Raw genomic sequence first — 27621 nt, forward strand, 5'->3', positions numbered from 1 at the left:
TACAGACTCATTTATTCATCCATCCACGCATCTACCCATTCATTCACCCATTCACCCAATCACCCATTATCCCACCCAACCATCCACCCACTCATCCACCCAGAAAACATTTACAGAACCCCCACTACATGCTAGGCAATGTCTCTGCTCTGGTGGAGACTGCATACTAGCAGGGGGAAACAGTCAGCAATCAGGCTACTAAGCAAGGTAATATCAGATAATGATAAATGCTATAAGAAAAAAATAAGGGCAATGAGATGTGGACCAACCGAGAGTCAGGAGCCTGCTTGGATTAAGATGCTCTGAAGAGTGGCACTTGAGCGGAGTCCTAAAGCAAGGGACCAGCCACAGACAGAGCAGGGGGAGAGCATTCCAGGCAGAGGGCACAGGTGCAAAGGCTCTGAGGTGGGAAGGAGCTTAGGGTGCTAGAGAAGAGAAGGGGATCCCCTGAGACCAGCAGATAGTGACTCGGAGGTAAGGTCAGAGAGATAGACCAGAAGTTTGGAATTTCTTCTGAGAGCAAGGGAAAGCCACGAGCAGGTCAGCAACAGCAACAGCAAGATGGGGCCGGTTGATGTTTCCAGAAGTTCGCTCTGGCTACTTCTAGCCGTGTGAATAACTTCAGATTCGTGGGAGCTGGACCTTAGGCAAGGGTCTTAACCTCTTCGTGCCTCAGTTTCCTTATCCGTCAGGTGAGAATGATGATGGGGGCAGAGACACATGCCTGTCCTGTAGTATGTGTTCAATAAATCACTCCCAAGCCAGGAAGTGCCACAGCCTGTCCCCTTTATGGCCCCCACTGGCCCTCTGAGGGTTCTGCAGACGAAGGGGTTCTGGAGGCGAGGTAGGGCCTAAAGGAGAGATGGGGCTCCAGGTGGGCGGCACTGAGAGAAGACCGGTGAGGTCTGCATCGTGGTTCCATCTGCCCTGTCGACGTGCTGTGAGCGTCTTACGTTGCCTTTCCTCCCTCCCTTCCCCCGGGGCCTCTCTCTGCCCCCATCTCCCCTCCATGTGCTACAGGTGAAGGCCACCATGTACCTGACCTACCTACGGGCTGTGGGGGCTCCCCTCTGCCTCTACGTACTCTTCCTCTTCCTCTGCCAGCAAGTGGCCTCCTTCTGCTGCAGCTACTGGCTCAGCCTGTGGGCGGACGACCCCACTGTGGACGGGCGGCAGACGCAGGCGGCTTTGCGGGGCTGGGTCTTCGGGCTCCTGGGCTGCCTCCAAGGTACCCCTCCCCGGGCCCTCCTCACCCTCCATCCTCCCAGCCCCCTCCGAGGTGTTCAGGACTCCCTGGTCCTCCCGTCCCTGGCTTACCCTGTCCTTCCTGCACATCCATGCGAACATCCTGGATCCAAGTGCAGACCTGCATCCTTCAGATAAGGCGTGGGGGAGTGGGGACACTGCACATTCCCCCTCTCCTGGAGCCCCCAGAGTCTGTACCTGGCTCATCAGCAAATAAATGCAGGATCTTGGCCCCCAGTTGTTGGGGGCAGCTGAGGACTCGGGTGGGGACAGACCAACCGCGGTGTTTGGATGGGCCAGGGATAAAATCTGCCCCACCCCAGCAACAGGGAGGGAAGTGAGCCGCATCCCGAGCGCACAGATCAGCATTGGGAAGAAGGGGGTATATCAGTTTCCCAGGGCTGACAGAAATGACCACAAACTTGGTCGCTTAGAACAATAGAAACGTATCTCTCACAGTCCTGAAGCCAGAAGCCCACCACCAAGCTCTCAGCAGGACTGGGTCCCATGCCTCTCTCCCAGCTTCTGTTAGGGGCCAGCAATCCTTAGCTTATAGTATCTGTACCTGTCTTCACATCACCTTCTCTGTGTCTCTGGATGTCTTCTCTTCTCAGAAGGACACTAGTCATTGGATTTAGAACCCACCCTAAATCCAGGGTGATACCATCTCAAGATCTTTCACTTAAAAACATCTCCAAAGAGCCTATTCCCAAATAAGGTCACATTCTGAGGTTCCTGGTGGACTTGAGTTTGCAGGGTGGGGAGGCACACTATTCAACCTACTACAGGGTGGTTCCGTCAAGGGATTGTCAAGGTGGTCACATCATAAGATGGCCACCATGGGGTGGATGCGGGGTGGTCTCAGCTCTCTTGCTCTGACACCCTCTCTCTCTCCCCAGCCCTTGGGCTATTTGCCTCCATGGCCATGGTGCTCCTAGGGGGGATCCGGGCATCCAGACTGCTTTTCCAGAGACTTCTATGGGATGTGGTGCTATCTCCCATTGGCTTCTTTGAGCGGACCCCCTTCGGGAACCTGCTGAATCACTTCTCCAAGGAGACAGACATCGTTGATGTGGACATCCCTGACAAAGTCCGGTCGTTGCTGATTTATGTCTTCGGACTCCTGGAGGTCATTCTGGCGGTGACGGTGGTCACCCCGCTGGCTGCTGTGGTCATCCTGCCAGTGCTGGTTCTCTATGCTGGGTTTCAGGTAGGAGAAATTGAGCAGGTTCCCGGGGCCAGCCCACGGCACCTCGGCCAGTCCCCTGTCTCTGGGCAGGATTTGGTGTAGGAGCTTCTGCCCAGTGGGCATCTGGGGAGAATCCCTAGAAGAATTCCCAGAGGCAGAGACACCACAATTTGTTTCCAACATCCTATACTCATCTCTGTCTCCCAGATGTCCACATCAAAGTTCTCAGTAGCTAACTGAAATCCGCTTCATCGTTCCCAATGATCTAGAAACCAAGAAGGCGTTGCAAGATCTCAAAGATGTAGTATTAGGTTTGACTCTTCCTGTTCCTGAGCAATTGTTTCATTAGCTTTAAACGAAAGGACGGGATCTAATGGCTTACATTCCTGAAGTGCAGTGGGCCAGTGGTCGCCAGGACACTGTCCCTCTCTCCGGATCTTCGCTCCATGGGTCTCCAAGTGTGGCCTCAGACCAACAGCGTCAGTACCAGCTGGGAGCTAGTTAGAAACGCATGTTCTTGGGCCCCACCCAAGACCTACCGACGCAGACACTGTGAAAATGGAGCGCAGAAATCTGCGTTTTCACAGACCCTCCAGGTCCTTCCGATGCATGCTAATGTTTTGTTTTTGTTTTTTTAAAGATTTTATTTATTTATTTGACAGAGAGAGACACAGAGAGAGAGGGAACACAAGCAGGGGGAGTGGGAGAGGGAGAAGCAGGCTTCCCGCCGAGCAGGGAGCCCGATGCGGGGCTCGATCCCAGGACCCTGGGATCATGACCTGAGCCGAAGGCAGACGCTTAACGAGTGAGCCACCCAGGCACCCCCGATGCATGCTAATGTTTGAGAACCACTGGCTTTAGCTCTGCTTGGCCTGAGGTTGCACACTCTCTCTTTCCGGGGGCAGGCCCGGTGGGCCCTGGCCACCCTAGGCTCACAGCCCCGACACAAAGTCACCTGCTCTCCAGCTTAGCATGCATAGGTCAGTCCCAGGAAAGATTAGACTTGCCGGATGGGGGGGAGGGGCTTGTGTTTATCCCAGGGCTCATCACAGCCACCCAAGGGATGGCATATACTCCAATCGGCTAGGCTGTGCCATGCCAGCCCTCCGTGACTGGGTCCCATGGTTGAACTCCACCCCCCCAAGCCCTGCCCCAGGAAATCAGAAATAGAGCAGGAAAAACCCACAACCACCACTGTCTTCTCTCTGTCCCCTTGACTTGGGGAGGGGCAGCTTTGGGAGCAGGCAGAGGTGGGTCTGAATCCAGGCCCTGCCACTTGCTTGTCGTAGAGACCCGAAGCAGCTGCTTTGTCCGTCCGGGCCTTGGGTGTTCTCATCTGTAGACCGTGAAGCCCACGAACGCCCACCTCGCATTCATAAATGGTATTTGTAAAGGGCCTAGTCACAGCCTGGGTGTTCGGCAAACGCCAGTCCTCCCTGCCTGCACACAAATGGCAACTCAGACCAAATAACGCTGCAGATTATTCGCGCATTGTTACGCTGCCAGCACCTGGCATGGAAGCTCCAGTTAAGGGAATGAGTTCCACTTGGCCAACTGCCTTCCGTGTCCTTTATGGTTTTGTTCCCACAGTGACTGGGCCCTAAGGGAAGCAGGTGGCCTCAGAGCTGGGAATGAGACATTCACACCAGAGGAGTGATTTCTCAATCCTGGCTGTGCATGAGAATCACCCAGAAGGGTTTTTAAAAACATACTGGGGCCAAGGTGACCCTGCCAGAGATTCCGATTTACTCGTTCTGGGCTGGGCCACGGGAGGGTTTTAGAGCTTCCCAGGTGATCTTAAAAAGAACCACGTAACTCTGATCCTGCAAGGAAATGGGAGCCCAGAGAGGGGAAGCAACTAGCCCAAGGTCACAGAGCAAGCTGGTAGCAGAGTCTGCTTGGAAAGTCTGTCCTCGGGGCTCCCTGTGCTTCTCACACTCCCCATCGGTGTCTGTGACTTCTCCCCTCCGCACCTGTCCCACTGCAGAGCCTGTACGTGGCCAGCCTATGCCAGCTCAGACGCCTGGAGTCAGCCAGACACTCGCGCGTGTGTTCCCATGTGGCCGAGACCTTCCAGGGCAACGCAGTGGTCAGAGCCTTCCAGGCCCAGTGCCCCTTTGTGGCTCAGAATGACACAAACGTGGACGAAAGCCAGAGAGTCAGTTTCCCACGGCTGGTGGCTGAGAGGTAGGACGAGCCTGGGGGCAGAGAAGACACTGTACTCCATCTCTGTCCCCATAGAGTGAACCGAGGGTCATACTGTGTGGCCAGAGAGATCAAGCGGCCTGCCCAAGGTCACACAGCAAGGCAGGGATAAAACCGAGGCTGCATACCATGGGTGCACTCGGCTCACGCCGTGAGCAGATGGAACGTGGCCTGCCGAGTCCCCAGCAGCAGGTGGGCGGGAGGTAGAGATGCCAGCAGAAGGGAAGAAGCCTCTGTGCTCAGGCCACTGGACTCTTGCCTTGCTGAGAGAGCAGCTCTACAAGCCTCAGCCTCCTTTCGGGAATGCAGGCTTTGAGCACAGACAGCCTGGGCTCCAGTCCCAGCTCTGCAACTTCCTCGCTGGGCGATCTTGGGCAAGTTACATACGTCTCTGAGCCTCATTTGTCAAAGTGGGATGGCTTTCATGGGGTGGCTATCAGGATTCAGTAAATACACTCAGCTAATACTTGTAACAAGCTTACTACATGCCCGACACGGTTCTGGACACTCTACATGGATTTATTCCCTTAGTCCTATTAACAACTCACGAGGCAGAGACCATTCTAGAGATGGTGAATCTCAGGCACAGAGAGATTTAGGAACTTGCCCCGGGCCGCACAGCAAATACGTGGTGGACTCAGGCTTTGAACCCAGATGCCATGGTGTGGAGAGGGCCAAGCACACAGTAGGCACTCAGTAAATGCGAATTCCTTCCTCCTTTGTGCCCCAGGTCCCTGGCCAGCTGATTGGCTGTGGGCAATGTCTCACTCCCACATGCCTTCTGGGTGACCTGGCCTGCCTCTTCCTGGGGCCCCAGCCTAGGGAGGAAAGAACTTATGAACATTTAGAAAGCACCTACTATGTGGAAGGCCCCCTGATTTCCGTGCTACGTATAGCACATCCCATTTAATCCTCTCAACTGTAAGGAGCCAGACGTTACCTCATTGCACAGATGGGTAAACTGGAGTTTAAAGAAACAAAGGGACTGTCTCAAGGTCAGCCGTCTAGGACGTGGCTTATTTACTCACTTGTTGGCTGCTTCATTGAAAATCCATGACCTGTTGAAAAGGTTCATGCTTTCTGGTATCAGTCAGGGCGATGTGGCTTCCAAGACTTGTTAATGTGTATACCTAACTCTTCTGAGCCTTAGTGTCCTCACCTGTCAAATGGGGACAACCCCACTTTGGGGGGTTGTTTGGAGAACAAAATATTATATATAGTAAAGCCCAGAGCTCCCTGAAGACAGGGATTCTAAAACTGGATCACACTGTGTCTCCAGTGCCTCTGGCATGCACGGCATACAGTAGATGCTTAATACATGTTTGTTGAATGAATGAATGGTAGAGTAGGAATCCAGTAGGAGGGGTTGCGTATTTATTCATGCACTCAGTATATTCGCCATTGAGCATCTACTATGCGCTGGGTCCCGTGCTAGGTACCGGGGACAGAGTCATGAACGAGACAAAGCCAATGCCCACGCCGAGCTCACAACCTGCCAATGGAGACTGATGGTCAAGGGCTGAGTAAATAGTTTTATTATAAAGAATGGTAACTGTTATGAAGTTATCAGTTACATGTGAGAGAGAAAGGAGGGAGCAGTCCAGGAGGGCTCTTAGAGGAGGCGACGTTCGAGCCGACGTGGGCAAAAAGATAAGATGGAATTGGGTTCAGGCAGGGGGAGCACAAGGGATATGGGCAGGCGTCTCCCAGGGACAGAAAACTGGCACCTACTGTGAGCCAGGCTCTGAGCTGGGCACAGGTGAGACAGGAAATCATCAACCTCCCCCACCCACTGAGCTTGGGGGGGGTCTGGGGTGTGGAGGGGACCGCTGCTGGGGACCCCTGTGGGACTCAAGCTGGCACGATGACCGGACCCTGTGCCCAGAGAAGCAAGTCCTGCAGACAGGGCCCCCCGCCGACGGGGCTCTTACCTGCCTCCCCTCGCAGGTGGCTGGCTGCCAACATAGAGCTGCTGGGAAACGTGCTGGTGCTGGCGGCCTCCGTGTGTGCCGTGCTGAGGAAGGCCCACCTTAGCGCCGGCCTCGTGGGCTTCTCGGTGTCCGCCACCCTCCAGGTACTCCCAACACCCAAGACAGACCCCTGCCAGGGGGACCTTCCAGGAGCGAGTCCAAACTACCAACCCGTGAGGAAAATACAGCTCTACAGAAGCTTAGCTGGGGGGACCTTCCTGGACCTTGGGCCAGAGTCTTCCCTCACAAAGCCTCAGTGTGTGCATCTGAAAAATGGGGCAGTCATCTCTTCACCTCACACATTGTAAAGACTAGTTGAGATAAGGTATATAGAGATAAGGTATATAGACAGAGTGCCTTGCTAAATTTTGTTAACTATTAATAACAATATCTAATGTCAGATCATATGTATGAGGGAAAAAAATATATACCTAAGTAGCATTCTTTATGAATGAAGCATTGTTCTCACAGCTTTACAAATATTAACTCGTTTAACTCTGCCCACAACCCCATCAGGGATCCTCTCATTATCCTCATTTTACAATGAGGCAAAATGATGGGAAAATCCGGGGATAGAAACCTCTCAGAACGGAAGTCAGTGGGCCTGGGTCCTGCTGTGTGTCCTTGGGAGGGCCACGCGCCCTCTCTGGTCCTATCTCCCCACCTGTATCAAGATGGGTTGGACAGGCTCCTTTCTACTCTGCATAGAAGGCATTGGGGGGGGGGGTGTCCTGGCGGCTGCAGTCAAATCCCATGCCCTTGTCTGTCCCAGGACGTGGGTGATTGTCTGCAGGGGGCGCTGAGGCAAGCCTGCAGGCGGCCTTGCGGAAGCTGGCCTGCCATGCCTTCTCGTGCCTTCTCCCACCAGATGACGCAGACGCTACAGTGGGCCGTTCGCAGCTGGACGGACCTGGAGAGTAGCATCATGTCGGTGGAGCGGATGAAGGACTATGACCAGACGCCCAAGGAGGTGACGGCGGTGGGGGGGTGCGGGAGGTGGGGGGGGTGAGCCCGGGTCTAGATCCGCTCCAGGCGTGCGGGCCCCGAGCGCCGCGGGCTGCACGTGCAGTCAGGGCCAACATAGCAGTACCGGTTCAGAGCAGAGCGTGTGGAACCAGGACAAATCCTGGTTCCTGGGCTTCTTCACTTGGGCAGAGCAGGTCCTGCTTCTGAGTGGGGGGGGACCACGAGTGACAGTGGCAGGACACGCGCATGCTAGCAACACGACAGAGGCGTCCCAGCGAGATCACAGCCACGCGGCAAGCCCGCAGTGCAGGCGTGGGGGGTGGGGGGGGCGTGAGACCCCGCAGGGAAGGACGGCGGGGCAGGCCCACTGGAGGCACTCCATTTGCGCCCACTGCTCTTACCGGCCCCCTGACACCTCCAGGGCATGGAGGGCATGTTCAAGGTCCCAGGAAGAGCCAGCGGCAGCTAATGCCCCCTACGGCGCAGTCTCGTCCTCCTCGCAAAGGTGAAGGGGCGTGTCTACCCCTTCTAGAGGAAGAGAGACTATTATTTGACAATTAATAATGGCTAATAATAATAATAATAGAGTAGCCAATACCAGCATTATTTTTATAATCCCAGATATTGTTTTTCGCTCTGCTGTTCCATGCCCCCTACCACCCTGTAAAAAAGCAGTAAATATGCCCATTTTGCAGAAGAGGAAACTGAACCTCAAAGAGGTGGGCCATTTCGTGAGACACCTCGGAGAGACACTCCTCTGACCCCCGTCCCCTCCTGCCCCAGGCACCCTGGAGGCTGCCCACCTGTGCAGCCCGGTCCCCCTGGCCTCACGGGGGGCAGATCGAGTTCCGGAACTTTGGGCTGAGATACCAACCTGAGCTCCCACTGGCCATCCGGGGTGTGTCCTTCAAGATCCACGCCGGAGAGAAGGTGAGTGGCTCTTCCACGTCTTCCTCCTCATGGAGGCCAGGCGCAGGGTGAGCAATGCCTCCTCCACACCCCACTTCAGCTCCCCTCGTCTGCAGACCCACCACACCCTAACCGAACCTAGTCTTCCCCAAACCTGCCGCCATCTTGGTGAGATGCACCATCCGCCCACCTGGTGTCCCAGACGAGGAGGCATCTCCCCGACTCCCTTCTTTCTTTTTGCCTCTGATATTAGTTGAACACCTACTATGTGCCGGGGCAGGGGGCAGAATGCTCCACGTACCTTATCCAGTTGGCCTGGGCTCAGTTCCTGGCTTTGCCATGGCTGACCTTGGGCAAGTCACTTGAGGTCTTGATCCCAGTTTTTCCATCTGTAAAATTGGAAATCATAGGGTCACTCTCCTAGAGCTGTTGTGAAGCTTAACTGAGTTAATACGTGGGGACACTGTCTGGAACAGGGCCTGGCACATTGCCAGTGCTGCAGAAATGTTTACCAGTGCTTTTATTCATTATCATTTGCACTTTTACTCTGACAACAACCCTAGGCAGAAGCGCTAGGATTATCCCATTTTACAGATGTTTAGCCCATGGACTCCCCACCCAGGCACACTTCCTTCCTGCCTTCCCCCGGATGGCTCCAGGCCCCTAACTGAGCCCCCAGCTTCCTGTTTCACCTCCTCCAGTCTGTTTTCCTATGATCTTTATCCCGGCATGTTGTTCCCCTGCTTGGGACCTTCCGTCTGCTCCCAGCTTCCCTTAGAAGAAAGCCCAAACTCCTGAGCTTGGCATTCAAGGCTATGCCCAAGTCTCCGTGTATTGCCCTGTTGGGGCTTAGCCAACACCGTGGAGTAGCCGCCTCACTGGCCCAGGTGGGCACCCAGTGCTGCCCTCGGGGAGTTTACAGTCTAGCACTTAGTGTGGTTGACCTGGAATCTTCCCCCTCCCCAAACTCTTATTCATCCTTCAAGATGCCACTCAAGAATCCCCTCCACCATGAAGCCTTCTCTGATTGCCCCATTAACTACCCCCATCCCGGGCAGCTTCAGGTCCAGAGTTTTGACTATAGAGGGGGCTTGTTCATCCCACTGTATTCAAATGAAGTATGCTCAGTTGCACTATTTCCCAGACCACCCAGGGAGCTCTTTGGAGCAAGGACTCCTTCATTTCTGTATTCCTGGTGGCTAGAACAGTGCCTGTCCTACAATGGGTGACACGTGTCATTCACTTCTTAAATCGTGCCGGACCTCCACGGAGTGTCAGACATTGAGAATGCAACAGTAAATGCTGATGGAGGATGGGGGGGCAGCGGGGGCGGAAGGTAATGATGTCCAGAAAGAAGGTTGGATAGAATGGGATGAGTATATGGAAAGGTAATCAGATGAAAGGACAGAGGGACAGATGGAAGGACGATCCATCAAAGGATGATGGATAGACGGATGGATCTTAGGCGCAGGGGAAAGACCTCGCAGAGATGCCCGGGGACCCTCCAGCCCATGGCCTGCCTTCGTCTGGTCAGGCCTGGTCAGAACGAGCCTCGCCTCCCATCCCCTGACAGGTGGGCATCGTCGGCAGGACGGGGGCCGGGAAGTCCTCCCTGGCCGGGGGCCTCCTGCGGCTCCTGGAGGCGGCCGAGGGGGGGATTTGGATCGACGGGGTCCCCATCGCCCACGTGGGGCTGCACACGCTGCGGTCCAGGATCACCATCATCCCCCAGGTGAGGTCTGGAGGGAACGGAGTGGGCAGAGGTGAGAGGCACGGCCGGGCCCGGCTCTGACCCTCTGCCCCCTTCCGGCCAGGACTCGGCGCTGTTCCCCGGCTCTCTGCGGATGAACCTGGACATGCTGAATGAGCACACGGACGAGGCCATCTGGGAAGCCTTGGAGACAGTGCAGCTCAGAGCCGTGGTGGCCAGCCTGCCGGGCCAGCTGCAGTATGAGTGTGCCGAGCAAGGTCACAGCCTGAGGTAGGCTTGCCCCCCACGCCCCGACTGGGGTCAACCCCGGGCTAATGTGCCCTGGAAGTCAGCCCATTCAGTCAGTACTCACAGTATGAACCCGTCGCTTATCAGCAATCCCAAACACCAACACAGGCTCTGAGTAGCCAGGTTCTTTTTCCTAAATTCAGTCCCTAAATGTATCTGGGCGACAAAACCCAACCTGTAATTACCCACACAAGGCTACTTACGGTCTCTCTTTATCCCACTCAGCATTTATTTTGCTGCAAAAGTATGGTTTTTGATATTGGTGCTTAACCACACGCTCACTGGGGTATTGAATAACATATGGTTTATGTTTTTTTTTTTGTTTTTTTTTGAGACAGAGAGAGCACGTGTGTGTGAGTGAGGCTGGGAGGGACGGAGAAGGAGAGAGAAAATCTCAAGCAGGCTCCATGCCCAGCGCAGAGCCCAAGGCAGGGCTCGATCTCATGACCCTGAGATCATGACCTGAGCCCAAATCAAGAGTCAGACGCCTAACTGACTGAGCCTCCCAGGCGCTCCTGGCCTATGCCTTTTTTTTTTTTAATTTTTTTATTGTTATGTTAATCCCCATACATTACATCATTAGTTTTAGACATAGTGTTCCATGATTCATTGTTTGTGCATAACACCCAGTGCTCCATGCAGAACGTGCCCTCCTCAATACCCATCACCAGGCTAACCCATCCTCCCAACCCCCTCCCCTCTAGAACCCTCAGTTTGTTTTTCAGAGTCCATCGTCTCTCATGGTTCTTCTCCCCCTCCGATTCCCCCCCTTCATTCTTCCCCTCCTGCTACATTCTTCTTCTTCTTTTTTTCTTTCTTAACATATATTGCATTATTTGTTTCAGAGGTACAGATCTGAGATTCAACAGTCTTGCACAATTCACAGCGCTTACCAGAACACATACCCTCCCCAGTGTCCATCACCCAGTCACCCCATCCCTCCCACCCCACCCCCCACTCCAGCAACCCTCAGTTTGTTTCCTGAGATTAAGAATTCCTCATATCAGTGAGGTCATATGATACATGTCTTTCTCTGTTTGACTTATTTCGCTCAGCATAATACCCTCCAGTTCCATCCACGTCGTTGCAAATGGCAAGATCTTATTCCTTTTGATGGCTGCATAATATTCCATTGTATATATATACCACGTCTTCTTTATCCATTCATCTGTTGATGGACATCTTGGCTCTTTCCACAGTTTGGCTATTGTGGACATTGCTGCTATAAACATCGGGGTGCACGTAGCCTTTCGGGTCCCTACTTTTGTATCCCTGGGGTAAATACCCAGTAGTGCAATTGCTGGATCATATGGTAGCTCTATTTTCAACTTTTTGAGGAACCTCCATACTGTTTTCCAGAGTGGCTGCACCAGCCTGCATTCCCACCAACAGTGTAGGAGGGTTCCCCTTTCTCCGCATCCCCGCCAACATCTGTCATTTCCTGACTTGTTAATCCTAGCCATTCTGACTGGCGTGAGGTGGTATCTCATTGAGGTTTTGATTTGGATTTCCCTGATGCCGAGCGATATTGAACACTTTTTCATGTGTCTGTTTGGCCTATGCCTTTTTAAAGAAATTTTAATTGTGGTAAAATACACATAAAATTGAGCATCTTTACCATGTTTTAATGTACAACTGGTAATGTTGAGTACATCCCCACCATTGTGTAACCCATCTCCAGAACTTTGTCATCTTGCAAAACTGAAACCCTATACCCATTAAAGGAGCAGTTCCCTATTTTCCCCAGCCTGCAGCCCCCGGCAGCCACCATTCTGCTGTTTCTAGGAATTTGGCTACTCTGGGTCTCTCATTTAAGTGGCTGGCTTATTTCACTCAGCACAATGTTCTCCACGTTGTAGCAGGTGTCAGAACTTCCTTTTTGAGACTGAATGATACTCCATTGTATAGATAGACCACATCTTTTTTATCCATTCATTCATTGATGGATACTTGGGTTGCTTCCACCTTTTGGCTACTGTGAATAATGCTGCCAGGTGTATGGTGTGTGCCTTTTTTCAAAACCAAGACATTCTGGGGGTGGCTGGGTGGCTCAGTCGGTTAAGCATGGCAGGAAAGAGCCCCAGACACCCTTGGGTCTCGAGGGTAAGGGGTCTCACAGACCATGTGACCTCGAGCCTCAACTTCCCTGTCTGTAATTAGAGTAGGAGAAGCCCCGGGTGCTGAGGGCTTTCTCCGTGGCAAGCAGACCGCTGAGCACTTTATGGGACTTATATTGTCCTCGCACCGTCAGTAGTCACAAGACTCAATACAGTAACCACCTTGGTGGTCACTGTGAGAAGTGACCCAGCATATGCACACGCACGCACTCATGTGTCCGGCACAAGGTGAAAACCCCAGAATAGAAACAGAAATAGCCGTTTCACTGCTGGGGAAACTGAGGCACCAGGGTTTGAATGTCTTGCCTCGAGTCACCCTGCTCAAAAATGGCAGGATGGGGATTCCTACCAGCTCGTGGACCAGGGACCGACCCACGTGTAGACGTGCATGTGCACACACACACCCCCAACTTCTGCAGCTGTCGGGGGGAACCCCATCTGTGGGCAGACCCTGCCCATCCTGACGTGCAGGCACACCAGTGTCTGGCCTGACCCTCCCACTCATTCCCAGTGTGGGCCAGAAGCAGCTCCTGTGTCTGGCGAGGGCCCTTCTCCGGAAAACCCGGATCCTCATCCTGGATGAGGCCACGGCCGCCGTGGACCCAGGCACGGAGCTCCAGATGCAGGCCGCCCTCGGCAGCTGGTTCGCCCGGTGCACGGTGCTGCTCATCGCCCACCGCCTGTGCTCCGTGATGGACTGCGCCAGGTTCGCACCCCTCTCCCGGCTGGCCCTCGGGGGCTCCCCCGGCCCCCACCACCCCTGCAGCGGCCGAGGAAGCGGCGGGGTTTAGAGCCGGAGGGGCGCTGGAATGGATTAGCGAGTGCCCACTCTACGGGAGGCAGAACTGATGCCCCGAGGGGAAGGGAGGGGCCACGGACTCATGCCCAGCTGATGCTTCCGCCCTGCATGTCAGGGTCAGGAAACTGCAGGGAAGGCCAGACTCTTCCGGAACAGACACGCTGGGCTTTCGGCAGCAGAGCGCCCGGGCCAACTGGGCTGGTAAGAGCTGCTCGTTTCCCTCTACCCTGCAGGGTGCTGGTCATGGACAAGGGGCAGATGGCAGAGAGTGGCAGCCCGGCCCAGCTGCTGGCCCAGAAGGGCCTGTTTTACAGGCTGGCGCAGGAATCGGGCCTGGTCTGAGCCCTCAACTCTCGCCTCGTCGTACCAGCCCAGAGAGACTGCTGTGCCCTGGGGGTGCCAGGGACCCAGGGGTCATCGGTTGGCACCGCTCTCTGGGAGGAAAATGGCAGAGGAAGTGGCCAACCGTCACAGACCTGGGAGGACACAGCAATGCCCAGGTCGGTCTGATCAGGGCTCGTCCAGCCTCGTCCACCCCGGAGCTGAAGTTGCTGGTGGCTCTCCGCGCTGGCTGCCCAGGGGCCTCACCCGAGGGGCTCAAAAACCCACCCATGCCCGGGCTCCACCACAGACCCTGAAAATCAACATCCCCGGGGCTGGGGCTGGGGCTGGGGGGGGGCGTGGAGCATGTACCTTTTACAAATTACCCTCTTTATTTTGAGATGGTTGTAGATGGACAAGCAATTATAAGAAATATTCCAGGAAGTTCCTGGGTAGCCTTACTCTGTTTCCCCCAATAACAACATCCTGAAAAACAGTAGTACAGTATCATAACCAGAATAGTGACATCGGTACCATTGGCCGATGCTGTTCGGATTTCCCCACTTTTACTTGGATTTGTGCGCGTGCACACACACGTGTCTCTGGGCAAGCTTCTGCACCTGCCACCGCGAGTCAGGATGCCGAGCATGGCCAGTACCACCAGGACACCTCCGGTCACCATGTTGTGACCGTACCCACCTTCCTCCCGCCCACAACCAGGAGCTGATGCGCTCTCCATTCCGGTAAGTATTTTTAAAGCTCCTCATAGGATTCCAGGGAATTGCACACCTCCTGCTGCTGCCCCTCCACCCTCGTAGGTGAGCCCCAAGGAGCGTCTTGTCTGAACCGACACACAGGCCGACCCCCCAACCCCCCCACCAAGAACAGGCCGGCCCCCCACACCAGCACCTTCAGTGCCAAAAACAAGATTTGCGGAGCCAGGGACTCCCGGGCCCCCCACGGAGAGAATTTGCTCAGGGCACACATTGCATGTGTGTGAAAGACCAAATTCTAGCTCCTGGGGGTGGGCGGCTGGGGGGTGGGGGGGAGGCCCACCAGCAGGTGCATCAGCCGGAGAGTGTCCTCCGGAGACTGTTGGAAGCCCCAGGTCCGCGGCAGAGATGGGCCGGGTCTTGCCCCCCCGTCCAGGGGAGGCACCAGCACGGCGTGCCGTGGGGCTCGGCCCGTCTCCCTCCGCAGTCGGAAAGCTGATACAGCGCGGCTGAAGCCGGCTGCAGGCGCGGGCCAAGAGGGACCAGAGTCTAAAATAGCCAAGCCTGAGGTCACACAGACACGCTGCGGTGAAGGGCAGCATGAGAACAAGTCCACGCCTTGGATGAGAACTTTCTGGCAGCCCAGGGTTCTGCCGTGACCTCATGGCATCGCTGTGGGGATAAAGTTAATACGTGCAAGCGTCTGAGCTGAGCTGGGCACAAATACGTGCTCAATCAACTTTCATTATTAGTGTCAATACTGTTCTGTTTGAGGAGCTCCTCGGGTCCTCCGTAGGGCAGAGAGTATACACGCCAGAATTTTTTTTACCTGCATCGCTACTGACGTGGGGTTGATGATTCTGGGTCGCGCACCGTGGGATGCTCGGCAGCATCCCTGGCCTCTCCTCACTAGATGCCAATCATACTGTCACCTATTGTGACAAGATGTCTCCAGACGCTGCCAAGTGTCCCCTGGGGGATCAGTCACCCAGTTGAGAGGGACTGGGCTAAGCCAACCCACCGATCACCCAGATACACGGACAGTGGCTGTGTTGGTGTATCAGGAAGGGCCTGAGGACACCCACCCACCCTGTCCTAGCCACGTCACAGGGACCTTACGCTGTTCCATCCAGCATAGGGTTTTCAGCCCGGAGGAAACTAAATCTAGATCTAATTGCAGCTTCTACGTCCTTCTGCCAAGGTGTGGCCAGAAGCTCATTTGGATGCCTTCCAAGTGGGGTCAGAGGGCTGCATCCCTTGCCGGCCCCCAGTCCTGCCTCCGAAGGGCCGGCCCCACCATTACTAGCACCTACCAACTCTGTTTTGGAAAGGTGGAAAATGAGGCCCAGAGAGCCCACATGACCTTGGCATGCCAAAGTCACCGGGCTTGTAAGTGGCAGAGCGGGCCGGTGAGGGTGAGGGGGGTCTGTCCTGGGTCTATTTAACACCACAGCCCAAGACATCGCGTGGGGGATCCTGCCCAACTTGGAAGGACAGGAAGGGACCAGGCGCAGCACTTTGCACTTTGCTTGGAGCAGGGCCCCTGACATCCGGGCACACGGACCGCAGGCAAAAGTGGTAGCCGCTGTGTTTGGCAAACGCACTCGGGGTCCTTTGAGGCTTTTTCAAGGACAGAGGGGAGCGGGTGCTATGGAAGCCAGCACTAATGAGGGTGCTGGGGGGGGCGCACCACGGCTCCCCAGAGACCGTGCCGAAGGCCCGCTGGGAGACAGCTACAGGGAAAGTCACGTACAGACCTGTGGTCGGTTCTTCATCCTCCCGTGTCCCCTCGCGTCACTGCCGACGCTCACCAATCCCTGCCCGGATGCCCGCCACAGCCTTTCAGTGAATCCTTACAATGGGGGGAGGAAGGGAGCAGGGTTATCACCTTACTAGGACGCTTTCGTGAGGCCCCTTTCACGGAGAAAATGCAGGGATCTGAACCCGGGTGGCCTGGCGCCAGAGCCCACGTCCTAACCACTGAGCTGCCTCGTGCACACTCCTTTAGCTCTAGAACATCAGCTCGCTGACAGCTGAATTCCACTCTGGCAGCAACACCCCCCCCCCCCCCACCAGAAGGGAAGGAATGGGCTCCTTTCGTTCTTGACACAAGGGATTTGTTCACATGCGTTCACTGTCTCCCAGCATCTGGCACGGTGCACAGCACGTGGGAGTGTTCAATAAGTGACGATTGCATGGATGGACGGACGGCTGGATGGATATCAGGATGGCTGGATAGACGGACAAATGAATGAATGAAAGCCATCACCACGTAGGACGGTGTCCGGAGGGCCAGGCGTGGCTCTGGGTTTTACCTGCATCGGCTTCCATCCTCACACCCACCTGGCCAGATGGACACGATCCCAGCTGTACCAATGAAGAAACCACAGCTCCTGAAAGGCAGGTTCGAGAGGCCCCAGTGACGTCACACTTGGCCCAGGGCCCGGCACGGCGAGCTCGGTGTTGGATCAGAGAAGGCAGTCACCGGGGGCGAGCTATGGGCCCAGGGTGGGCATTCATTACGGAGTAAGGCGATCAGAGCCTTGCTCTTGGGGAGCCGCCACTGTGAAAGAAACAGGGCAGCGACCAGCCACGCTGACATCTGGGGCAGAGGGAAGCCCTGGGGGCGGGACAGTGCCCAGCATGCTGGAAGGACAGCAGAGGGGCTTTGTGGCTGGAGGGCCCTGCGAGATGGCCAGAGGGGAGCTGGGGGCAGAGGTTACGGGAAGCCGGGGTGTGCAGGGAAGCTGCCTGCCGCCAGACACGGGGACCACTGGAGGGTTGTGATGGAGGGTTTTTAAAGGCACACGATGCTGCTGGGTGGAGAACACACTGTACCGGGGGGAAGTGGGGTGGCCAGGGCAGCAGGGAGATCGCTGAGGTGGTGGTCACAGGGGCACGAGACAGGGACCCGCGTGGCAGCAACTGGAGGGCAGAGAAGTGGTCAGACTGTGAGTACTTTGCTGGAATGTGCTGTGGGACCCACGCGGGAAGCATCACGCCTGTTCCCCGCTCCACTCTGGCCTGGGGGTCCGTTCCCACAGGAGTGAGGCTAAGCACTGAGCCCAGGGCCGGGCACCCAGGAGGCTGGGGGCCCCCCTTGCTCCTTCCACGGCATTGAAGCGCTTACCCCTGCCCCAGCCTCGGGGCTTTGGACGCCACCCTCTCCGGGGTTAAGGCCGCACGCGGTCTCCTCTACAGGAAGCAGCATGAGCTTGAACCCAGGCCCGCGACCCTCCTGAGCACCGGTTGTCCCACGGTGCACGCCCATGAGGCACACACCAGGTCGCACACTTGGGACACCTGGTTAGGATCTGACCTGGGACCTCACCCCTAAAACTGACCCCCCCACATGGCATATCCAAATACTTCCCTTCTAATGGGAACAAGCTGACCAGCCTCTCTTTACTGAGCACGTCCACGCTCCGGGCGACACGGCAGGATGCCCGCTCTGCGCAGCTACTCGGGGCCTGCTTTCAGGGTGCAGCACGGATGGTTTGCTCCCCAAACACGGCAACTCTTCACGAGCAAGACTCACCCAGTGCAAACTCAAAAACCCAACACGCCAGCCTCACTTCCCCGCTGGCCACGACTCAAGAGACCACGGGAACGACCACTAGGGGAGGTACTACTCTTCCTTACCTCCCCCTGCCATCTCCCAGCTTCCTTTGCGGTGGGGCTGGGGCCACGTGACTGACTCTGGCCACTGGGCTGAGTGGAACGGATTTGTGTCGCTTCCGGTTTGGGGCACTTAAGAACGGGGGTGCGTCATCCTGTTGCCCGCTTTCCCCTCCCCTGCGGTGCCGGTCTCCGCAAGCCAGCCCTTGGGAGGCGTGATGCTGTAAGACCACAACAGCCTGGGTCTCTCCGTTGCTGCAGGGAAGACAGGGACCCTAGAGAGGATCTGACGCTCATCAAAAAATGCCTGAGTGAGAAATAAACCCAGGTGTTCGTTTCCTAAGCGTTCACGGCTAATTTGCTACCACAGCACAGCCCGGCCCACCTAAACAGTTTCTCGGCTAACTTTGGCCACGTGGGACTTTTGCCTGGCTTGTGTCTTAGATGACCAAGGTCGTGCGTGCCACAAACCATCACTGCTCATCAGCACAACAATCCCGCGGGGCAGGTCAGCCCTGTTTTATAGACGAGGCAGCTGCAGCAGAGACGTCCAGTGACTCATGCAGGGTCACCCAGTCAGCAAACCGCAAGGGCAGGGCTCAAGCCCAGGCTCCGTCCACCGTACCATGCCGACTCCCCACTGAACCCCACCTGCGTCTTCACCTCTCAGGTCCCGTTCCTGGACAAGAGCTCCCACTGGAGACAACGGGTTTGCCAAAGACAAAGAACAGAAGCAGGCAAGAGCGTAACCCCGTCCTAACTTCTGAAGGACGTGGCAGAACCCGCAGCTAACGCCCCAAAGAAAACAGAACAATTGTTCAGTAAGAAACAAAATATTTTTTTTTACTGTAAATTATTTGCAAATGTTCACGTTTCCAGTGTAAGTCTTTAGAAAAAGATCCCCAAGAAAAACTTGGTTTATCTAATGTGAAAGAATGGTATAACTTACAAAAAAATAAATATATATTTCCACCTAAAAGAAGAAAGATGCTTCTCTGGGTGTGAAGTCAGCAATGTAATTCATAGCGAGTATGAATCCTGGAGCAGCAGTGACCTTCCTCTGCGTTTTGGGTCTCGCTTTGGTCTCCGAGAAACCGAGAAGGACTCTGCTTCTCCATTTTCTTCCAGGAACACGTGGACCACCTGTCACCTGCCAGCCGACGTGGCTGGGAATCCCTGGGAATGCTGCTCCTCAACCAACACCTCCTCCCAAGAAATTAAACTCTTGAGACTGTTTTTCCCCCTTGGAGCAGCACTTAAAGCCAAAAAAACAAAACAAAATAAAACAAAAAAAAAGAAAAAGCCATCACTGATATCTGTGAATGGGTCCTTTTCTTGTCCTGGAAGAGACTCGGTCATGAAATGTCGAGTTCTCCACACTGCCATCCTTCAAGCCACCCAGATGCCAAGGGCGAGGGAAAAAAAATCTAACCACACGGAGGAGACTCAACGGGGCCCTTTTCAGTCCCGACCGGCTGCACCTGGGAGGTACCTAGCGCTCTTGGCCTTGACCGCTTCATCATCATCGGCAGATCTTCTCTCTCAGGGACTAGGGCAGTAAAGCCATCCTAGCGATGGGGAGAAAGAGGGAGCGAGGAAAGCAAGGAGAAGACTGGAGTGGATGAGGAGCGGAGCGGCCGGGCTGGGGAGTTGGTACTGAGATGATCTCTGGGTCCAGACAGCCCGGAAGTCCCGCTGAGTCCCGTCAGTGAGAAGTCCGGGGACGTGGAGGCTGCCCCTGGCCTGGGAGGCGAGTACCGGGAGAGCAGGGCTGGGACGTGGGTTCCCAGTGTCTGAGCGCCTGGAAGACCAGATGGTTGGTAAGAGGAGTGTCCGTGGCCCTCAGGGTACTGCCTGAGGGGAGAGTAATCTTCCCAGGCCCCTCACTCCCACCTGCAGCCCCAAGGAGACAAAGCACACTGGGGGTTGCCGGGGGCCGGGGAGCTTCTCAAAGACGGAATCCGTTGACTTTGGCTGGAGAGATCTGAGGCAGTTGGCTGGATTTGGTCACTAGCGTTATTTTATGAAACCACTTTCTCTGGCAGTCTGGCTGCCAAAACCTCCTCACGGAGCACCAAGAGCACGAGCGTGCGATCCCGGGGGCCTGAGAATATATGTGCGTCTTGCAGGGGCCACGGAGGCAAGGGCGGGAGTGTTCTGGGTGGGCTGCATCTCTGTGTCTCTCCTGCTTCTTCACGGCCAATTCCAGCTTGGGGGCCAGACGGTGGCTGCTTTTGAGTTTTGGTTTTGGGGGTTGTTTTTTTTTTCTCTTTTTTTTTTTTGGTTTCAGTACACAGGAGGCTTGGGTTCCCAAGGACGGTGCCTCAGTACGTCACCCCCGGACGCTGGCGTGTCAGCCCTGCAATTCTGACCAGATGCACCAGCTCCGCGGCTCACACCAGGCCAGCATCTTTGGCCATGCTGTAGAAAAGACCTCTCTGCTGCAGGAGGTCGGAGGGCCGGCCGCACTCCCGGATCTCTCCCTTGTCCAGGACGATGACCCTGCAAGACGAGGAGATACAGACGTGAGGCGAAGGGAAGGGGTCTGCATCTTGTGCCCCCAAAGAGCCACCCAAACAAATCCCTGCTTTGGGTCAGGCCCCTCCCACCTTTTGTTAGGGCTCCTGCAGTAGCCTTCCAACTGGCTGCCATCCTTGAGCCCTTCCGGTCAAAGTCCTGGGATGCTTACCCCGGGAAGGGCTCTCACCTTTTCTACTTCGTTCCCAGCACCACGTGCTTTCGTGTGCTCATGTGCTTACTGTCTGTGTCCGCACCCAGCCCCTGACTGACCGCGAAGGTCCCTCAGGCAGGCTCCCTGGCTGATACCTCCTTGCTGAGGCCCTAGTGCCTAGAATAGGGCCGAGAATGTGGCAGGCACTCCACCCGTGTGTGCACTGAATACATGATGGAGGATGTCAGAAATACCCAGGGGGAAGAGAGGGCTGTCCCTAGACACAGGACGGTGCCGAGCATCTGCGCCGGCAGGGTCACCTCGTGTAGTCCATGATGGTGTTGAGCCGGTGTGCAATGGTGAGCACGGTGCAGTCCTCAAACTGCGTCCGGATGGTCGACTGGATGAGGTCATCCGTTTCGAGATCCACGGCCGCCGTGGCCTCATCCAACACGAGGATCTTGGTCTTCCGCAGCAGAGCCCGGGCCAGACACACAAGCTGGCGCTGCCCGACGCTGGACCAGGAGGAAAAGGCCAGGGGACAGAGGGTCAAAACCAGCCCCGACCCTGAGCCCCGGCCAGAGCTGGGAGAAGAGGGAGGGGGCACTAGGTGTTGCCACGACCAGGAGCGCCCCGCACCCCGCGCCCGCACCCGACGTCAGCGGTGGCTCAGGACGTCCCAGCTGTGGAGCCGGAGCCGGGCTCGGCAGGGATATCCCAAACATGTGGCCAGCTCAGCATGGGCCACGGGACAGGTAACAGATGGCCCGGTATCTGTGCCTTCTGGAGGGTCCTCCCACTTGACCCTGGACTCAACCACGTGTCTCGCTGTGGTCGACGGGATGCCGGCCGACGAGGCCAGCGGAGGCTCGCAGACAGAACACGCACCCCCACCATCGCCGCTGACAACACGCCTGGGCTGGTCGCTGCGGGATGAGGGCCGTGCGCAGCCGACCCGACCTGCCCCGGGGACCCCCAGCCATAGAAGGGAGCCGAGAAGAGCACGACCGCCTGGCTGACCACCCCAAGGGTCTGAGCAGCTGAGAACATCTGAGGATTGGTGGTTGGCTGTCACAGGGGTGGACGAGGCATGAAGGACACTGGAGCAGGGCTCAGGTTCCCTGCGACACCAGGCAGTCACACTGTAGTTGCCAGGTCATGGGGGGATCCTGGGGATCCTGGGACAAGGGCCAGGACAGCTGGGGCAGCGGGTGGTGACTCAAAGAACTCAGAAAAGTGCCATTTACTGACCAAGAAAGAAACCTTTCAATAGTTGAACAGTCCCGCTCAATTGACTAAACCCGGTGTAAGAAAAGAACCGCATCGGCCATCCTGGTTTTATACCTCATGGTACAACGAGCCTGGACTGAAGCCCACTTTACAGATGCTGAAATCGAGGCTACAAGAAGTGAAGAGAAAATGGCTCATCCGTGGTAGAGCTGGGACTCAAACCCAGGCCTGACACAGATGCAGGAGGACAGACTCTTCAAACACCTCGACGGAGGCGGAGCCGAGGAGACCCGGTCAGGGCCTCACATCCCTGCTTACCTCAGGTTCTCCCCGCCTTCCGCACACTCATGGTTTAGCTTGTCGGGAAGGGCGGACACGAAGTCCTTCAGGTGAGCCAGCTCCAGGGACGTCCAGACTTCCTCATCTGAGTACTGGCTGAACGGGTCCAGGTTCATGCGGAGGGAACCCGAGAACAAAACAGGGTCCTGTTCGAGAAAAGATGGCAGACGGCAGGTGAGGCTCACGTCATGACACCTGCACCCGGGGCAAACAGGTGCGACGTGAACAGTTCTGGCCAGAATCGCTCAAGATGGGGTTCCAGAGTTCCTCGGAATCACTATTTCTGGAGATATTAGTAATCGGGGGCAAAGGTTTGGAAAATCCTGGGTTAAGTGAAATAAAATAAATTTCTTTTGGGAAAACTTCCCAGAGTCTCCAATACACGGAACCTTCTGGTGGGGAGAAGCAGCATGGGTAATTCCTAATCATAAAGTACTGTGGATTCCTCCCTGTTCCCTGCCTCCAAAGGAGAATCTTAGAAAAAAATTTTAGGGAAAATAACACAACCAGACAACACATGAGGGAATCACACCTACAGAAATCAGTCTAGAAAATTCCTATTTCTCGCCTGGCTCTTGAGAGGCTTATTCTTGTCCTGAGTGAAGCCAGCAGGAGTGAAGGAATGATACCCGGTTAATTCCCACTGTTACTTATATCCTAAGGGGAGATTCAGTGGCAAAGAAACAGTATCATTTCCATGAGAAGAATTAAAACAATAAAGTAGGAATACATTTATATTTGTCCTGAAAACATACCTACATCTCTCTCACTGCCCCCCACTCACGCCCTTGGTGTACCCAGACCCCACCTGCGGGATGATGGTGATCTTAAAGCGCAGATCGTGCAGGCCAATCTTGGCAATGTTGATGTCGTCGATAACAATCTCCCCCTCAGCAGACTCGTTGATCCGAAATAAGCCCAGGGTCAGGGACGACTTCCCAGCTCCCGTCCGCCCCACGATGCCAACCTGTGGGACAGGAAGGGCCCAGGGTGAGGTGGGAATGCCAGTGTCTGGGGGTTACCTCCCACCTGCCCCCACACAAGGCCCACATTTCAGGTGTCTGCCCTAAAGCAATTCAGTCATCTGGTCGATCTGACGCCCACCACATTCCTCCCCATCAGCAGCTTCCCAGGGACGCTCCTTCAGGGGCTGTATGAAGGGTCAAGAAGGACTTCCTTCTCTGTGCCACCTCTTTTGATAAATTAAAATGATATTCAGCTCTTTTGGTAAGTTAGTACAGACCTCCCAAAGAGACTGGGCTCAGGGAGAAGGGATTTTCAATAAAGCCCTATTATTTTCAACTCTAGATAATGTTAATTATCAGGTATTTTCCCCCATACTGTTTTTCAATCCTTTGATGGTGAGTTTTCCATCCTGAGCTGTCGAAGTAGCTTAAAGATTCAAGCAGATCCCCCCTGCATACCTGCTCCCTCCAACCCAGCTGCAGGAGCAACGAGAGGTTATGGACAGGACCCAGTCTCCACTCATCCTCCCTTGAGGAAACGGGGCTCCCTGCTCCGTGGCCAATGACTGACATTCCTGACATCCAATTATAACTCTCCCCCTCTCGTCTGGGTTCTTGAAAGGCAGGCTTCCTCCAGCCTCTAACAGAATTGTCACACAGCAGTCTCATGATGGAACATAAGCCATGAAGCCTCAGTGAGAACACAATCCACTCTGTTCTTTTCCTTGGTAGAAGTTAGAGAAATTATCTCATGGGAACGAAACCTGAGCCTTGGGGTAGGAACAGTTTAGCAAACACATATGTGTTTAGCAAACACGTATGTTCAGAGACGAAAGAGACTCTGTCCTCTGCCAGACAGCCAGGAAGACCCTTCGTCTGATTCCTGAGGGTCTAAGGGTCTCAACAGCAAGGACATCTTCCAGCAACAGCTTGGGACTAGGGATATATTCCAGAATTCTGACAACTTCACATATTCACTGAGCTGTCCCTAGTAGTGACGATGGCATCTTTCCATTCTAGAGGTGGCAAACTCGAATTCCTTCAGGGGCCAAGTAGGCACAAAAGTGAGATGGGAGGGGACTGGGTGAGCTTGGAGGCTCTCATCTTGTCTACAAAGAACCAGGCAGGGAGTATAAGCCCAGTGCTGCTAGATGTTTTTTTTTTTTTTTAAAGATTTTTATTTTTTTATTTGAGAGAGAGAATGAGAGAGAGCACATGAGAGGGGGAGGGTCAGAGAGAGAAGCAGACTCCCCGCCGAGCAGGGAGCCTGATGCGGGACTCGATCCAGGGACTCCAGGATCATGACCTGAGCCGAAGGCAGTTGCCCAACCAACTGAGCCACCCAGGCGCCCCAGAGATGTTTGATCTTTCAAGAAAAGCAGGAAGTTGGGGTGCCTAGGAGGCTCAGTCGGTTAGGTATCCAATCCTTAGTTTCCGTTCAGATCATAATCTCAGGGTCATGAGATTGAGCCCCCACACTGGGTGTGGAGCCTGCCTAGGAATCTCTCCCTCCCTCTGCCCTTCCTCCCACCACCGTTGCACATGCTCGCTCGCTCAAAAAAGAAAAAAAAAAGGGGACAGGAAATGGATTTTTATATAAGACATACCAGATTTTTCAGTATTTGCAACAGATTCAGATTTTTTTCAAAACGTACCCGCGGGCCTCATCTGGCTCCCTGCTAACAGTATGCAATGTGGCTGGGACACTCTAGCAGCTTCTACTTCCACAAGCCCATCTCAGAAAAGGCCACTCTACCCCACGGAATCGGACTGTGATAAACTGGGGAAATGATGCGCCTGGTTGCACCTGCCTGGTTGCAAGCGATGCCCCGCTATGAACGGTCAGGGGGACGAGGAGCACCCACCTTTTCCCCTCCATCAATGGTGACGTTGATGTGCTTGAGAACCAAGTCCAGGTTTTCTCGGTATCGCAGGCCGTAGTCACGGAATTCTACTCGGCCCACCTGAGGCCAGGTGCTGGGCGGAGTCATTTCCTGGACTTGCCAAGGAGCCTGTGATGGGGCAGGACAAGGAATCTTCGGTCCGTCTCAGCAGCCTAAGGCTTCCGGCAAGCCGGCTGCACATCCCCTCTGACCCCTCTCCCTCCCTCTGGCTCACTCTGCTCCCCACGTGGCTGCACTGTTTCTAAACCGCACCTGCGCGCCCTGCTCCTGGGGCCCTGCACCCTGCCTGGAAGGCTCTTCCCCCATCTCCCCTCTGCGCATGCTCCCTCACGTGCTGCTGATCTCGGGCCACTGAGATCACCCCCTGGCTCTGTGCCCTCTATCCCCTCCCCTGCTCCGTTCTCCCTCACACCGCGTGGCACCTCCTAGCACTTGAGGCGTGCTTTTATTTGCTTATTGTGCTTCGCATGCCCCTGGAATGTCCACTCTAGGCAGACAGGTTAGTTCACTGTTCACTGCCATGCTCCAGCCCCTACAGCACACAACAGGGACTCCACGAATATTTACGGACTGATTCGATCAATGAGTGATCTTGTCCGGACGGACACAAGAGTAGAGGTGTTACTCCAAATGCCTCCTACGTGTGGAGGGCAACTATAAAAGCAATGGCTAATGCTTTTAAAGAGCACGGTCACATGACCTCATTTAATCCTCACTACAATCCCATGAGTGGGGTCCTTGCACGTGAGGAAACTGACACAGAGACGGTAAGTAACTTGCCCAAGGTCACACAGCTCTTATTTCTGAAGGGCTTCTTAGTTCAGTTCAATATTTCCTTAGCGCTACAACTGGACGTGCTCTGGGCCGGGCTTGGGGCTAGCTTGCGGAAAGCTCAGGAATGGAGAGGACAAAAGACAGCATTCATCCTTTCTCCCCCATAAACTTGCTATATTAATTTTTTTTCAACAAGCATATTTCCCTTTCATAAACTTAGGTATATAAATGAATGGACAGCTGTAAGAACATGGAGAGCACTACAAAGAAGTAGATGGAACTTTCCAAGAAAATATATTCTATATAAAGACATATATTTTTAGTAGTGATAAGACCCTGGATAATCTTTACTTTCTTTTGTATTTTTCAAATATGTTCTTATTCTAAAAACATAAAAACAATTAAAAGAAGTAAAAAAACATGGTACTTTCTAAAAAATCAATTTCATTTCATACTTTAAATGATGAACTGCATGGCATGTGAATTATATCTTAAAAGCTGTTGTAAGAAAAAAAAACAAAAAAACTCAGGAGCACCTGGGTGGCTCAGTCATTAGGCGTCTGCCTTCGGCTCAGGTCATGATCCCAGGGTCCTGGGATCGAGCCCCACATCGGGCTCTCTGCTTGCGGGAAGCCTGCTTCTCCCTCTCCCATTCCCCCTGCTTGTGTTCCCTCTCTTGCTGTGTCTCTGTCAAATAAATAAATTAAAAAAAAAAAAAAATTCAGTGCAGTGGGAAAACCCCTGGTGTAATACATACATTTCCACAGGGGGTGCTCACACCACTCTGAATAATGCTCTCTGATGAAGGGGAACCTGGGTCACCTGTGTGAGAGCGTTAAGGATGGGGCATGGCTCACCTCTGTAGATCCCTCAAGACAGTTTAACCAGGGCCCTGGTCTCATTCCCAAAGGGCACCTTCTTGGGAGGCAGTGTGCCAATGGCCCAGACGCAAATTCTAGGTCAGCCATTTACCAGCCATGTAATCTTGGGCAAGTAACTTAACCTTGAGTCTCCGTTTCCTCACCTGTAAAATGGGGATCACGACAGAATGGGCGTTACGAGGCTACGGGAAGGCTGTATGAATTACAACATGTCAGATGTGTGCTACGGGGCCTGACGCACCTCCAGGGCCACAGTATGGGTCGCTGGCATGCCTGGTGGTGGCAGGGACGGTGGGGTCTCCCCAGGTGCTCGTTACCGTCACTACCACTGCTATAGGCGACGGTGCGCAGGCAGAAAAAGGCAGTTTCTGAGGACAATGTGGCACTGAAATCTGGACACTGGGGTCCTACTCCCAGCCGCTCCAACCACATGTGACCTCGGGTCAGCCACTGTCCCTCCCTAGGCCACCCTTTGCTCCATCTATAAAATGGGGACTTTGGTTGAATAACTGCAGGGTTCCCCAAACTTGGGTCAAATCCTTACCACCGTCACCATTTTTACAATATGCACGTACTGAGCCTCTTGTGAGTGCCTTTCCATGCTTTGAATCAACTCACGGGTACTTAATTTTTAAACTTCAAAGAGGAAACGAGTGTCTCATTTTCCATAACAGAAGTCCCCCACGCAAATACGTGACAAGTAACGGAAGACAATTCTTGTCGAACAGAGGCTGCCTTGTAGCACATAGGCTGTGGCTCAGCGCACGTGCGAGATAAGCCACACTGAAGAGGCCAGGAGAGGCCAG

The 27621-nt window shown here is 54.6% G+C and overlaps 2 protein-coding genes across 8 annotated transcripts in view; one reads left to right on the top strand and one right to left on the bottom strand.

Moving 5' to 3' along the window:
* Positions 1-14164, top strand: part of ABCC6 (ATP binding cassette subfamily C member 6) — a 47541-nt gene extending 33377 nt beyond the window's left edge. For all 3 annotated transcript variants that reach the window (XM_078074767.1, XM_036115488.2, XM_078074768.1), the window contains 10 exons: positions 1021-1228; positions 2145-2455; positions 4422-4621; positions 6587-6713; positions 7478-7579; positions 8359-8505; positions 10058-10216; positions 10299-10465; positions 13112-13306; positions 13633-14164. In XM_078074767.1, the coding sequence (XP_077930893.1) occupies positions 1021-1228; positions 2145-2455; positions 4422-4621; positions 6587-6713; positions 7478-7579; positions 8359-8505; positions 10058-10216; positions 10299-10465; positions 13112-13306; positions 13633-13741 (1725 nt within the window). In that variant the 3' untranslated portion in view covers positions 13742-14164. The remainder of the gene's footprint in view (positions 1-1020; positions 1229-2144; positions 2456-4421; positions 4622-6586; positions 6714-7477; positions 7580-8358; positions 8506-10057; positions 10217-10298; positions 10466-13111; positions 13307-13632) is intronic.
* A 4701-nt stretch (positions 14165-18865) lies between these two features.
* Positions 18866-27621, bottom strand: part of ABCC1 (ATP binding cassette subfamily C member 1 (ABCC1 blood group)) — a 129348-nt gene continuing 120592 nt past the window's right edge. The window contains exons 27-31 of one of the 5 annotated variants that reach the window (XM_036115484.2): positions 25122-25268; positions 23100-23258; positions 22271-22437; positions 21043-21237; positions 18866-20553 (exon numbers count right to left, since the gene is read on the bottom strand). In XM_036115484.2, coding sequence (XP_035971377.1) covers positions 20445-20553; positions 21043-21237; positions 22271-22437; positions 23100-23258; positions 25122-25268 — 777 coding nt within the window. In that variant the 3' untranslated portion in view covers positions 18866-20444. Of the gene's footprint in view, positions 20554-21042; positions 21238-22270; positions 22438-23099; positions 23259-25121; positions 25269-26470; positions 26622-26791; positions 26959-27621 lie in introns of those variants that run through there. The other 4 variants (XR_013448886.1, XR_004924547.2, XM_078074769.1 and 1 more) reach the window with 4 other exon arrangements.

The sequence above is a fragment of the Halichoerus grypus genome, chromosome 6, assembly GCF_964656455.1.
Source record: "Halichoerus grypus chromosome 6, mHalGry1.hap1.1, whole genome shotgun sequence".
NCBI lineage: Eukaryota > Metazoa > Chordata > Mammalia > Carnivora > Phocidae > Halichoerus > Halichoerus grypus.